The sequence below is a fragment of the Castor canadensis genome, chromosome 17 (genome assembly GCF_047511655.1).
Source record: "Castor canadensis chromosome 17, mCasCan1.hap1v2, whole genome shotgun sequence".
Classification (NCBI taxonomy): domain Eukaryota; kingdom Metazoa; phylum Chordata; class Mammalia; order Rodentia; family Castoridae; genus Castor; species Castor canadensis.
In genome coordinates, this window is record NC_133402.1 from 66,775,101 (window position 1) to 66,789,247 (window position 14,147).

At 36.9% G+C, this 14,147-nt stretch overlaps 1 protein-coding gene across 1 annotated transcript in view; it reads left to right on the top strand.

The window, feature by feature from the left end:
• LOC141418516 (uncharacterized) overlaps window positions 1–14,147 on the top strand; it is a 147,589-nt gene that overhangs the window by 70,230 nt on the left and 63,212 nt on the right. Inside the window, exon 3 of the mRNA XM_074059300.1 lies at window positions 4,022–4,074. Within this exon, the coding sequence (XP_073915401.1) occupies window positions 4,022–4,074 (53 nt within the window). The remainder of the gene's footprint in view (window positions 1–4,021; window positions 4,075–14,147) is intronic.

The window sequence follows — 14,147 nt, forward strand, 5'->3', positions numbered from 1 at the left end:
TGAGTATTTTTGTATCAATGTTCATTAAGGAGATTGGCCTACAATTCTCCTTTATGGAGTTGTCTTTGCCTGGTTTTGGGATAAGTGTAATACTGGCTTCATAAAATGTGTTTGGCAGTTTCCTTCCCTTTCTATTTCGTGGAACAGTTTAAGGAGGGTTGGTATCAGTTCTTCTTTAAAGGTCTGATAGAATTCAGCAGAGAATCCATCAGGTCCTGGACTTTTCTTTTTGGGGAGACTTTTGATTGCTGCTTCAATTTCATTTTGTGTTATAGGTCTATTCAGGTGATTAATTTCCTCTTGGTTCAGTTTTGGATGTTCATATGTGTCTAGAAATCTGTCCATTTCTTTAGGATTTTCAAATTTATTTGAATATAGGTTCTCGAAGTTGTCTCTGATGGTTTCCTGGACTTCCATGGTGTTTGTTGTTATCTCCCCTTTTGTATTCCTGATTCTACTGATTGGGGTTTTTTCTCTCCTCATTTTAGTCAGGTTTGCCAGGGGTCTGTCCATCTTGTTTATTTTTTCAAAGAACCAACTTTTTGTTTCATTAATTCTTTGTATGGTTTTTTTGGTTTCTATTTTGTTGATTTCGTCTCTTATTTTTATTATTTCTCTCCTTCTATTTGTTTTGGGATTTGCTTGTTCTTGTTTTTTCTAGGAGTTTGAGATGTATCATTAGGTCATTGATTTGGGATCTTTCAGTCTTTTTAATATATGCACTCATGGCTATAAACTTTCCTCTCAGGACTGCCTTTGCTGTGTCCCATAGGTTCCGATAGGTTGTGTTTTCATTTTCATTGACTTCCAGGAACTTTTTAATTTCCTCTTTTATTTCATCAATGATCCATTGTTCATTAAGTAATGAGTTATTTAGTTTCCAGCTGTTTGCATGGTTTTTGTCTTTACTTTTGTTGTTGAGTTCTAGTTTTATTGCATTCTGATCAGATAGAATGCATGGTATAATTTCTATTTTTTTATATTTGCTGAGGCTTGCTTTGTGCCCTAGGATATGATCTATTTTGGAGAAGGTTCCATGGGCTGCTGAGAAGAATGTATATTGTGTAGAAGTTGGATGAAATGTTCTGTAGACATCAACTAGGTCCATTTGATCTATGGTATATTTTAGATCTAGGGTTTCTTTATTGATTTTTTTGTTTGGATGACCTATCTATTGATGATAATGGGGTGTTAAAGTCTCCCACAACCACTGTGTTGGAGTTAATATATGCTTTTAGGTCTTTCAGGGTATGTTTGATGAAATTGGGTGCATTGACATTGGGTGCATATAGGTTGATAATTATTATTTCCTTTTGGTCTATTTCCCCTTTTATTAGTATGGAATGTCCTTCTTTATCTCATTTGATCAATGTAGGTTTGAAGTCTACTTTGTCAGAGATAAGTATTGCTACTCCTGCCTGTTTTTGGGGGCCATTGGTTTGGTAAATCTTCTTCCAACTTTCCACCCTAAGCCTATGCTTATTTCTGTCAGTGAGATGGGTCTCCTGTAAGCAACAAATTGTTGGATCTTCCTTTTCAATCCATTTCATCAAACAGTGCCTTTTGATGGGTGAATTAAGTCCGTTAACATTAAGTGTTAGTACTGATAGGTATGTGGTGATTCCTGTCATTTAGTTGTTGGAAGGTTTCATTGTGTGCACCTAAGCTGAAGTTACTCTCTACTTTCTTGCTTTTTCTTTTCCTGTGGTTTGGTGCTGCCTGTCTTTTCATGGTTATGTTGGGTTTCACTTTCTGTTTGCAGAATCCCTTGAAGAATCCTTTGTAGTGGTGGCTTTGTGGTCACATATTGTTTTAATTTCTGCTTATCATGGAAGACTTTTATTGCTCCATCTATTTTGAATTATAGTTTTTCTGGGTAGAGTATCCTAGGGTTGAAGTTATTTTCATTCCGTGTCCAGAAGACCTCACCCCCAAGCTCTCCTGCTTTTAATGTTTCTGTTGAGAAGTCTGCTGTGATTTTGATGGCTTTACCTTTATATGTTACTTGTTTTTTCTCTCTTACAGCCTTCAATATTCTTTCCTTAGTTTCTGAACTTGTTGTTTTAATGATGATATGTCGTGGGGTAGTTCTATTTTGATCTGGTCTGTTTGGTGTGCTGGAGGCCTCTTGCATCTGTATGGGAATAGCTTTCTCTAGATTTGGGAAATTTTCTGTTATTATTTTGTTGAATATGTTACGCATTCCCTTCGCTTGCACCTCTTCTCCTTCTTCGATGCCCATGATTCTCGTTTGGTCTTTTGATGGAGTCAGTGAGTTCTTGCATTTTCTTTTCACAGGTCTTGCGTTGTTTAATTAATAGTTCTTCAGTTTTTCCTTTAATTACCATTTCATCTTTGAGTTCTGAGATTCTGTCTTCTGTTTGTTCTATTCTGCTGGATTGGCCTTCCATTTTGTTTTGCAATTCTGTTTCATTCTTTTTTCTGAGGTTTTCCATATCCTGGGTCATTTCATCTTTAATGTTGTTTATTTTTGTTCTGAGTTCATTTATCCATTTATTAATCGTGTTCTCTGTTTCACTTTGGAGTTTATACAGTGCTTCCATGGTTTCCTTTATTTCTTCTTTTGCTTTTTCAAATTCTCTATTTTTGTTGTCTTCAAATTTCTTGAGTGTCTCCTGTACATTTTGGTTGACCCAATCCAGTATCATCTCTATAAAATTCTCATTGAGTACCTGTAGTATGTCTTCTTTTAAATTATTCTTGTGGGCTTCATTGGGTTCTTTGGCATAGTTTATCTTCATTTTGTTGGAGTCTGGATCTGAGTATCTGTTTTCTTCATTTCCCTCTGGTTCCTGTACTAATTTTTTGCTGTGGGGAAACTGATTTCCCTGTTTTTTCTGTCTTCCTGTCATTGCTCTTGGTGTTGTTATTGTCCCTGGTCTGTGTTCAATTAAGTATTTTCTGGCTTGTCATAATAGCACTAGTGATATTTAGAATGGAAGGGTGAGAGGGGATGGAAAGCAAAGAAGTTAAAGGAAAAGGAAAAAGAAATAATCAACTAGAAAAAAAAAACAAAGAAATAAACAAAAAAATTCCAAAGATGTAAACAAGGAGAGACAATGTACTAATCAACCATAAGCTGAAAAGGCATTAGAGAGATAGAGAGAGGATTGAAAATAAAAAATAAAAAGAGTAAAGATAAGAATAAAAATAAAAAAATAAGTAAATAAAAGAAAATATATATAAATAAAATAAAATAAAATAAAGCAATATAAAAAATAAGAAAACAACCCTCCAAGTTCAAATGCAATGAAGTTTCAGTCTTAATAATTTTGGTGTTGGTCCCTCAGCCTCCAATCCTGGAGATGGTGCCACAGATGTTGTTCTGTAATTGTCTCATCAAAGTGGAGACATAAAGTAGAACAAAACTGCACCAAAAAAACAACAACAATAAAACCCACAAAGTGTCCTAAGTTCAGATGCAATACAGTTTCAGTAAGTTTTTCAGCATGCAGGTGTACTTCAGTTGTTCTCTCATCAAAGATAGGGAGAAAAAGAAAAAAAAGAGTCTGGAGACAGTTCTGTGAATAGTATCTGAGGCTGTGGCTTGCCTGCCCGCTGCTGTCAGCCTGCTGTTGCTGGTGGCGTTTTTATGCAGATCTTTGGGTGAGCTTAGCACTCACCTGGCCCTGCAGGCTTTGTTTGTTCAGAGTTCTCCTGTGCGTGAGCCGCTGCTACAAGCTTTCCCCTTTCCTAGCACACTGAGGGAGGTGACACTGCACCTGCTTTCTCTCACCTGCATGTTTATTTACAGCTCATGTGGGAAGTGGGTCTTCCCCTCCTCTCTTGTGAAGTTTTCCTCCCTCTGCCACTCTTACAAGCTTTCCTGCTCCTGGCTGCTGGGCACTCCCACCTTCTCTGGCCAGGTGCAGCTTGTTTATTTACAGTTCTGGGAAGGATTCCTCTCCCCCACTCTTTGGCACTCAGTGCACCCCACCCTCTTTGCTACGTGTCTTTATTGTTCTTTTTTCTTATTACTCAGTTTCTCTTTTTTCCCCAGGTGGGAGTCGGTCTGTCCAGGGGGCTATGCTGTTCTGGCCCAGGATTGTCTGTGTAAGTACCACGTACCGCTTAGCTCACCTAGTTCGTGTCTTCTCAAGCCATCTGGGCACGGGTGTCTGGTGGCCCGGGTGCCCTCCTGGTTTCTCTGTTTAACATGAGGTGGAGATTCTCTGTGCTGGCTGGAGGTGTGGAGGGGTCAAAGTTTTGCCTCTTCTCGGTGGCCTTGCCTGCAAGGTGTGTCTCCAGTTTTTCTCCAAGATTTCACTGTAGGAGGCATGCTTTCTGCTTCCTCCCTCTAGCTGCCATCTTGGAGTCCCCCTGCCTCTTGTTTTTTGAGGACTCTGCATATTGCTTTCCATAGTGGTTGTACTAATTTGCATTCCCACCAGCAATGTGTAAGTGTTTCTGTTTTTGCCACATCTTCTCCAACATTTGTTGTTTGTTGTTGTTATTACCCTTGATTATGGCCATTGTAACTGGGGTGAGATGAAATCTAAGTGTTGTTTTGATTTGCATCTCTTTTATAACCAGGGAAGCTGATTTTACTGGGCGTTTATACCTCTTCCTTTGAGAATTTCCTGTTTAACTCATGTGGCCATTTCTTCATTAGTGTGTTGAATTTTTGGGGTTGAGGTTTTTGAGTTTCCTGTATATTCTGGATTTTAGTCCCTTATTGGATAAGCAGCTGGCAAAGATTTTCTCCCATTCTGTGGGCTGTCTCATAAGTCTGGTGACTGGTTCCTTTGCTATGCAAAAGTTCTTTGGTTTAATGCAGTCCTATTTGTTCATTGTTTCTCTTAGATGCTGAGTCTTTTGAATTCTGTTTAGGAACTTGTTCCTTATACCTGTCTTTCCATTGTATTTCTTGGTGGTGTTTCAAGGTTCCAGGGTTTAAGGTCTTTGATACACCTTGAGTTGGTTTTGGAACAGGATGAAAGACAGGGATCTAGTTTCAGTCTTCTACATGTGGATATCCAGTTTTTCCAGCAGATTTGTTGAAGATGCTGTCTTTTCTTCATCATGTATTTTGGGCTCTTTTGTTGAAGATCACTTGGCTGTAAATGCTTGGTAGGTTTATGTCTGGATCTTCTATTCTGAGCCATTGATCTTCTTGTCTGTTTTTGTGCCAGTATCATGCTGTTTTTATTGTAATAGTTCTGTAGTGTAGTTTGAAGTTGGGTATTGTGATGCCTTCAGCATTGGACTTTTTGCTCAGAATTGCTTTGGCTATTTCAGGTCATTTGTGTTTCCATATATACTTCATGATTGCCTTTTCTATTTCTGTGCAGAATGTCATGGAATTTTGATGGGTATTGCATTGAACATGTAGATTGCTTCTGGTAGAGGGCCATTTTCACAATGTTGCTTTTACTGATCCATGGGCATGGGAGGTCTTTCCATCTGCTGATGTCTTCGATTTTTGTTTTCAGTGGTTTATAGTTTTCATTGTAAAGGTCTTTCATTTAATTTAATCCATATGCTTTATTGTTTTTGAAGCTATTGTAAATGGGATTGTTTCCCAGATTTCTTTCTCAGTCTATGGCATATAGAAAAACTACTGATTTCTGTATGCTAATTTTGTATCTGCTACTTTGCCAGAAGAGTATGATTTCTAATAGTTTTTTGGAATAGTTTTTGGGGTCTCTTAGATACAGAATTATGTCATCTGCAAATAGGGATAGTTTGACTTCTTCCTTCCCTATTTGAATCCCTTTTATTTCTTGCTCTCATCTTATTGCTCTGGCTAAGAATTCCAGAACTATATTGAGTATTAGTGGAGAAAGCAAACAGCTTTGTTTCATTCCTTACTTTAATGGGAATGTTTAGTTGTTCTCCATTTAGTATGATATTGGCTCTAAGTTTGTCATCAATAGCCTTTATTATGTTGAGGACATACCTTCTGTTCCTAGTTTCTTCAGAGCTTTTATCATGAAAGTGTGTTGGATTTTGTCAAAGGTTTTTTCTGTGTCTGTTGAGAGGATCGTGTGGTTTTTGTAGTTGCTTCTGTTTATGTACTGTGCTACGTTTATGGATTTACATATGTTGAACCATCCCTGCATTCCTGGAATGAAACGGGCCTGGTTGTGGTGTATTGATCTTTTGATGTTTTGTTGAATTTTGTTTGCCAGTATTTTGTTGAGAATCTTTGCATCAATATTCATTAAAGACATTGGTCTATAATTTTCTTTTCTGGTTACATCTTTATTGGGTTTTGGAATGAGTGTAATGCTGGCTTCATAGAATAAGTTTGGTAGTGTTCCTTCCCTTTCTATTTTCTGGAAAAGTTTGAGGAGTGTTGGTGTTAGTTCTTCCTTGAAGGTTTGGTAAAATCAGCTGTGAATCCATCAGGTCCTGGGATCTTCTTTGTAGGGAGACTCTATTACTGCTTCAATTTCATTGCATGTAATATGACTATTTAGGTGGTTATTATCTTCTTGGTTCTATTTTGGTTGATTATGTGCATCTAGGAATTTATCCATTTCATCTAGATTTTCTAGTTTATATGAATATAAGTTTTCAAAGTATTCTGTAATGATTCTCTGGATTTCATTATTATTTGTGGTTATATCTCTTTTTTATCTCTGATTTTACTAATTTGGGTCTTTTCCTTCTTCCATTTTGTCATGTTGGCTAAGGACTTGTCAATCTTGGTTTGTGTCCTAAAATATGATCTACTTTGGAGAAAGTTCCATGAATTGCAGAAAAGAATGTGTATTGCTTAGTTGTTGGGTGAAATACTCTGTAGATATCAACCATGTTTATTTGGTCTAATGTGTGGAGTAGCTCTGAAGTTTCTTTGTTATCTTTTGCCTGGATAACTTGTCTATTGGTGACAATGGGATATTGGGTATCTACTTATTATTGTGTTAGGGTCTATCTGTGCTCTTAGGGCCATTAGAGATTTTTTTTAATGTAGATGTGTGTCCCTGTGTGTGGTGCAGATGTGTTAAGGATTGATACTTCTTTTTGATGCATTGTTCCTTTCATTAATATGAAATGACCTTCATTGTCTCTTCTGACTGATTTTAGTCTGAAGTCTACTTTGTTTGATATGGGTAAAGCTACTCCTACCTGTTTATGGGGTCTATTTGCTTGGAAAACTTTGTTCCACACTTTGACTCTAAGTCAGTGTTTATTTTTTTCAGTGAGATAAGTCTCTTGTAGGTAACATATGGTTGGGTCTTGTTTGCTAATCTTTGTCTTTTGATTGGGTCATTTAGACCATTTACATTCAGTGTTAATATTGAGAGGTGTCTGGTGTTTCCAGTCATTTTTGTTTCCCAGTTGTTCTTTTTTACCTATTCCTCATTTACTGGTCTTTTTAATCTAAAGTGTTTAATCTTTCTTGAGTCTTCCTGTCTCACTCTAGCTTCTTCTACTATATATAAAATTCCTTTAAGTATCTTCTGTTGCACTGGCTTGATAATCTCAAATTCCTTTAGTTTTTTCCTTGTTGTGGAAGGTTTTAATTTCTCCTTCAATTATAAATGATAGTTTTTCTGGGTAGAGTAATCTTTGTTGATAGTTGCTTTCTTTCAGGACCTGAATTATGTCTTTCCATGACCTTCTTGTGTTTAGAGTTTGAGTTGAAAAATCTCTTATTCTAATGGGTTTGCCTTTATATGTGACTTGTCTTTTTTCTTTTGCAGCTTTCAGAATTCTTTCCTTGTTCTGTGTGCTGAGTGTGTCTGAGGTGTTTCTTTTTTGTTCCTGATGGTTTGGTGTTCTGCAAGCTTACTGCACCTGGTTGACTCTCTCTTTCTTGAGGTTAGGAAGTTTTCAGCTGTTGTTCTATTTAATGGGTTGTCAGTGACTTTAGTTTGTATCTCCTCTCCATTACACCCATGATTAGTAGGTTTGGTCTTTTCATGGTGCTCCAGATATCTTGCATGTTCCATTCATATTTTTGTAGTATTCTTTTGTGATCTTTTACTGTTTGATATAATTCCTCTGCTTTGTCTTCCATTCCTGACACTCTGTTTTGAGCTTGCTCCACTCTGTTCATCAAGTGATTGAGATTTTTGTTTGGGATATTGAGTTGTTCATCTTGGATTGATTATTTTTCAGGGTTTCATATCTTTATTGATTTCCTATTTCCTATCTTGAATAGTATTCTTAATTTCATTAATCTGTTTCTTTGTATTTTCTTTGAGCTCCTTTAATTGTTTATTCACATTCTCTTTGAGGTCAAATACTAGTTTTTGTGTTTCTTTTTTAAAAATTTTTTATTATTCATTTATTCACATGTGCGTACATTGTTTCTCTTCCCTGAGCCCCTCCCCCAACATATCTCCCCCTCATCCCTCAATTCCAGGCAGAACCTGTTCTACCTTTATCTTTAAGTTTGTGGAAGAAAAGACATAAGAATAATAAGGAAGACAAAATGTTTTTGCTAGTTAAGGATAGCTATACAGAAAGATTCCTAGCATTGCTTTTATGTACAAATGTGTTACAACCCAAATTGATTCATCTCTAACTGATCTATATACTGGTTCCTGATCCCCTTCTCATATTGACCTCTGTCACTTTAAGTTTCTGTATTAGTTCCTATGGAGTGGGAACATCAAGTGCTTTCTTTTTTTTTTTTTTTCATTTTTCTTTTATTATTCATATGTGCATACAAGTATTGGTTCATTTCTCCCCACTGCCCCCACCCCCTCCCTTACCACCCACTCCGCCCCCTCCCTCTCCCCCCACCCCCTCTATACCCAGCAGAAACTATTTTGCCCTTATCTCTAATTTTGTTGTAGAGAGAGTATAAGCAATAACAGGAAGGATCAAGGGTTTTTGCTGGTTGAGATAAGGATAGCTATACAGGGCATTGACTCACATTGATTTCCTGTGTGTGGGTGTTACCTTCTAGGTTAATTCTTTTTGATCTCACCTTTTCTCTAGTTCCTGGTCCCCTTTTCCTATTGGCCTCAGTTGCTTTAAGGTATCTGCTTTAGTTTTCATGTTTTGGGTTTTCTACCTATCCCCATACTTCCCATATGTCCTCTCCCCTTGTCATGTGACCCAAGTCCAACCACATTGCTACATCTGCCCTTGATCTAAAGTCCACATATGAGGAAGAACATACGATTTTTGGTCTTCTGAGCCTGGCTGACCTCACTCAGAATGATGTTCTCCAGTTCCATCCATTTACCTGCAAATGATAAGATTTCATTCTTCTTCATGGCTGAGTAAAATTCCATTGTGTATAGATACCACATTTTCTTAATCCATTCATCAGTGAGGCATCTTGGTTGTTTCCATAAGTTGGCTATTGTGAATAGTGCCACAGTAAACATGGGTGTGCAGGTGCCCCTGGAGTAACCTGTGTCACATTCCTTTGTGTATATGCCCAGGAGTGGGATTGCTGGATCATATGGCAGGTCTATGTTTAGATTTTTAAGAAGCCTCCAAATTTATTTCCAGAGTGGTTGCACTAGCTTGCATTCACACCAGCAGTGGACCAGTGTTCCTTTTTCCCCACATCCTTGCCAATGCATGTTGTTGGTGCTTTTGATGATGGCTATTCTAACAGGGGTGAGGTGGAATCTTAGTGTGGTTTTGATTTGCATTTCCTTTATGGCTAGAGATGGTGAGCATTTTTTCATGTGTTTTTTGGCCATTTGAATTTCTTCTTTTGAGAAGGTTTTGTTTAGTTCAGTTGCCCATTTCTTAATTGGTTCATTGATCTTAGGAGACCACTCTGTGGGTGGTCTTTTCAGTTTAGAGACCATTTCTTTTGTTGTGCAGAAGCTTTTTAATTTTATGAAGTCTCATTTGTCCATCCTTTCTCTTAGTTGCTGAGCTTCTGGGGTTCTATTGAGGAAGTCCTTTCCTGTACCTCTTACTTCCAGAGTGTTTCCTGCTCCTTCTTGTGCTAACTTCAGAGTTTTGGGTCTGATATTAGGGTCCTTGATCCATTTTGAGTTGATACTAGTACAGGGTGATACACATGGATTTAGTTTCAGTTTCTTGCAGACGGATAACCACTTTTCCCAGCAACATTTGTTGAAGAAGCTGTCTTTTCTCCATCATATATTTTTTGTGCCTTTGTCAAAAATGAGGTTGGTATAGTTGTGTGGATTCATATCTGGGTCCTCTATTGCATTCCACTAGTCTTCTTGTCTGTTTTTGTGCCAGTACCATGCTGTTTTTATTGCTATTGCTTTATAATATAGTTTGAAGTCAGGTATTGTGATACCTCCAACATTGCTCTTTTTGCTGAGTATTGCCTTGGCTATTCTCGGTCTCTTGTGTTTCCAAATGAACTTTAGGGTAGATTTTTCAATCTCTGTTATGAATGTCATTGGGATTTTGATGAGAATTTAATTAAACATGTAGATTGCTTTTGGTTGTTTAGCCATTTTTATTATGTTGATTCTACCAATCCATGAGCATGAGAGATCTTTCCACCTTCTGTAGTCATCCTTGATCTCTTTCTTCAGGAGTTTGTAGTTCTCCTTGTAGAGGTTATTCACATCCTTTGTGAAGTTTACTCCTAGGTATTTGATTATTTTTGAGGCTATTGTAAATGTAATTGTTTCCAGATATTCCTTCTCAGTTTGTTCATTATTGATATATAGAAAAGCTAATGATTTTGTATCCTGCCACCTTGCTATAGCTATTTATGGTGTCTAAGGGTTTTTGGGTAGAGTTTTTTGGGTCTTTAAGTTATAGGATCATATCATCTGCAAATAAGGATATTTTGACAGTTTCTTTACCTATTTGTGTTCCTTTTATTTCTTCTTCTTGCCTAATTGCTTTGGCTAGAAATTCCAGTACTATGTTGAATCATTCCTAATTTTATGGGAAACGGTTTCAGTTTTTCACCATTAAATATGATTCTGGCTGTAGGTTTGTCATATATAGCCTTTACAATGTTGAGGTACATTCCTTCTATTCCTAGTTTTCTTAGAGCTTTTATCATGAAGTAGTGTTGGTTCTTGTGGAAGGCTTTTTCTGCATCTATTGAGATGATCAAGTGGTTTTTTTCTTTCCTTCTGTTAATGTGCTGTATTACATTTATAGATTTGTGTATGTTGAACCACCTTTGCATCTCTGGGATGAAGCCAACTTGGTCATGGTGATGGATCTCTCTGATATGTTGTTGGATTCAGTTTGCCATTATTTTATTAAGGATTTTTGCATTGATATTCTTTAAGGAAATGACCTGTAGTTCTCCTTTTTTTGCAGTGTCTTTGTCTGGTTTTGTGATGAGTGCAATACTGGCTTCATAAAATGAGTTAGGCAGTGTATTCAGGTGATTAATATCCTCTTGGTTCAGTTTTGGATGTTCATATGTTTCTAGAAATCTGTCCATTTCTTCAAAATTTTCAAAGGTATTAGAGTATAGGCTCTTAAAGTAGTCACTGATGATTTCATGGATTTCCGTGGTGTTTGTTGTTATCTCCCCTTTTGCATTTCTGATTTTACTGATTTGAGTTTTTTCTCTCCTCATTTTAGTCAGGTTTGCCAGGGGTCTGTCTATCTTATTTATTTTTTCAAAGAACCAGTTTTTTGTTTCATTGATTCTTTGTACTTTTTTTGGTATCTATTTCATTGATTTCAGCCCTTATTTTAATTATTTCTCACCTTCTGCTTGTTTTGGGATTTGCTTGTTCTTGTTTTTCTAGGAGTTTGAGCTGTAGTATTAGATCATTGATTTGAGATCTTTCTGTCCTTTTAATATATGCACTCATAGCTATAAACTTTCCTCTTAGGACTGCCTTTGCTGTGTTCCATAGGTTCTGGGAGGTGGTGTTTTCATTTTCATTAAGTTCCAGGAAACTTTTAATTTCCTCTTTTATTTCATCAATGACCCATCAATCATTGAGCAATGTGTTGTTCAGCTTCCAATTGTTTGCATGTTTTTTTCTGCTGTTTTTGCTGTTGATTTCTAGTTTTAATGCATTGTGGTCAGATAGAATGCATGGGAGTATTTCTATTTTCTTATATTTGCTCAAGCTTGCTTTGTGCCCTAAGATATGATCAATTTTGGAGAAGGTCCATGGGCTGCTGAGAAGAATTAATATTGTGGAGAAGTTGGATGAAATATTTTGTAGACATCAGCTAGGTCCATTTGATTCATGATGTGTTCTAGTTCTAGGATTTCTTTATTGATTTTTTGTTTGGATAACCTATCTATTGGTGATAGGGGGGTATTAAAGTCTCCCACTACCACTGTCTTGGAGTTTATATATGTTTTAAGTCTTTCAGAGTATGTTTGATGAAACTGGGTGCACTGACGTGTGCATATAGGTTGAGGATTATTATTTCCTTTTGGTCTATTTCCCCTTTTATTAGTATGGAATGTCCTTCTTTATCTCGTTTGATCAATGTAGGTTTGAAGCCTACTTTGTCCAAGATAAGTATTGCTACCCCTGCCTGTTTTGGGGGGGCCATTGGCTTGGTAGATCTTCTTCCAGCCTTTCATCCTAAGCCAGTGCTTATTTCTGTCAATATATGGGTCTCCTGTAGGCAGCAGATTGTTGGATCTTCCTTTTTAATCAGTTTGCCAAATGGTGTCTTTTGATGTGGGAATTTAGTCCATTAACATTTAGTGTTAGTATTGGTAGGTGTGTGGTGATTACTCTCATTTAGTTGTCTTTGTTGTTTAAGGGTTTGATTGTGTGCAGCTGAATCAGTGTTACTCTCTACTTTCTTGCCTTTTCATCTCCTTTAGTTTGGTATTGCCTGCCCTTTCATGGTTTTGTTTGGTTTCACTTTCTGTGTGCAGAATTCCTTGGAGAATCTTTTGTAGTGGTGGCTTGGTGGTCATATATTGTTTTAGTTTCTGCTTATCATGGAAGACTTTTATTGTTCAGCCTATTTTGAATGATAGTTTTGCTGGGTAGAGTATTCTAGGACTGAAGTTATTTTGATTCAGTGCCTGGAAGGCCTCACTCCATGGTCTTCTTGCTTTTAAGGTTTCTGTTGTGAAATCAGCTGTGGTTTTGATGGATTTACCTTTGTATGTTACTTGTTTTTTCTGTTACAGCATTCAATATTCTTTCTCTATTCTCTGTGCTTGTTGTTTTAATGATAATATGTTGTGGGGTAGTTCTATTTTGGTCAGGTCTGTTTGTTGTTCTATAGGCTTCCTGTCCCTGAATGGACATAGTTTTCTGTAGATTTGGGAAATTGTCTGTTATTATTTTGTTGAATATATTATGCATTTCTTTTGCTTGCACCTCTTCTCCTTCTTCAATGCCTGTGATTCTCAGGTTCCTTCTTTTGATGGAGTCAGTGAGTTCTTGCATATTCTTTTCACAGGTCTTGAGTTGTTTGACTAATTGTTCTTCAGTTTTTCCTTTGCCATTTCATCTTCAAGTTCTGAAATTCTGTCTTCTGTTTGTTCTGTTCTGCTTGAATCACTTTCCATTTTGTTCTGTATTTCTGCTTCATTCTGAGTTTTTCCACATTGTGGGTCACTTCCTCTTTAATATTGTCAATTCTCATCTTTAATTCATGTATCTTTCTGTTTATGGTATTCTCTGTTTCAGTTTTTTATTTGGGGCTCATATGATTTCATTTATTTGTTTTTGTGTTTTCTCATATTCTTTATTTTTGTTGTGCCTCCTGTCCATTTTGGTTGACCATGTCTAGTAACATCTGTATGAAATTCTCATTAATTACTTGCAGGATTTCTTCTTTCAGAATTTTCTTGTGGGCTTTGTTGGGATCCTTGTTTAGTTTATCTTTGTTTTGTTGGAGTCTGGATCTGGATATCTGTTTTCTTCATTTCCCTCTGAATCCTGTACTAATTTATTTTCTGGGGGAAGAATGGTTTCCATCCCTTTTTCATCTTCCTATACTCCCACTAGGTACTGTTTCTGTCCCTACACTATGTGTAATTTAGTATAAGCTTAGTTACAATATTAATACTAAGAAAACCAAGAAAGAAAGAGAAAAAAGAGAAAGAAAAGGAAAGATGAAAGAAAGAAAAAAAAGAGAAAAAATGGGAGAGATGGTGGATGATCAAATAGCAAACCAGACAGCCAAGCCCTTAAAGAAAGGCAAAAATAATCACTGGTTCTGAAACAGTTAGCATCCAGTCCTGTCTTTCTGTGTCTCTTAGACAGGTTTGGAGCCCTCCTGTGGTGGCCTGCCATGCAGGCCCTGGTGGAGCAGCT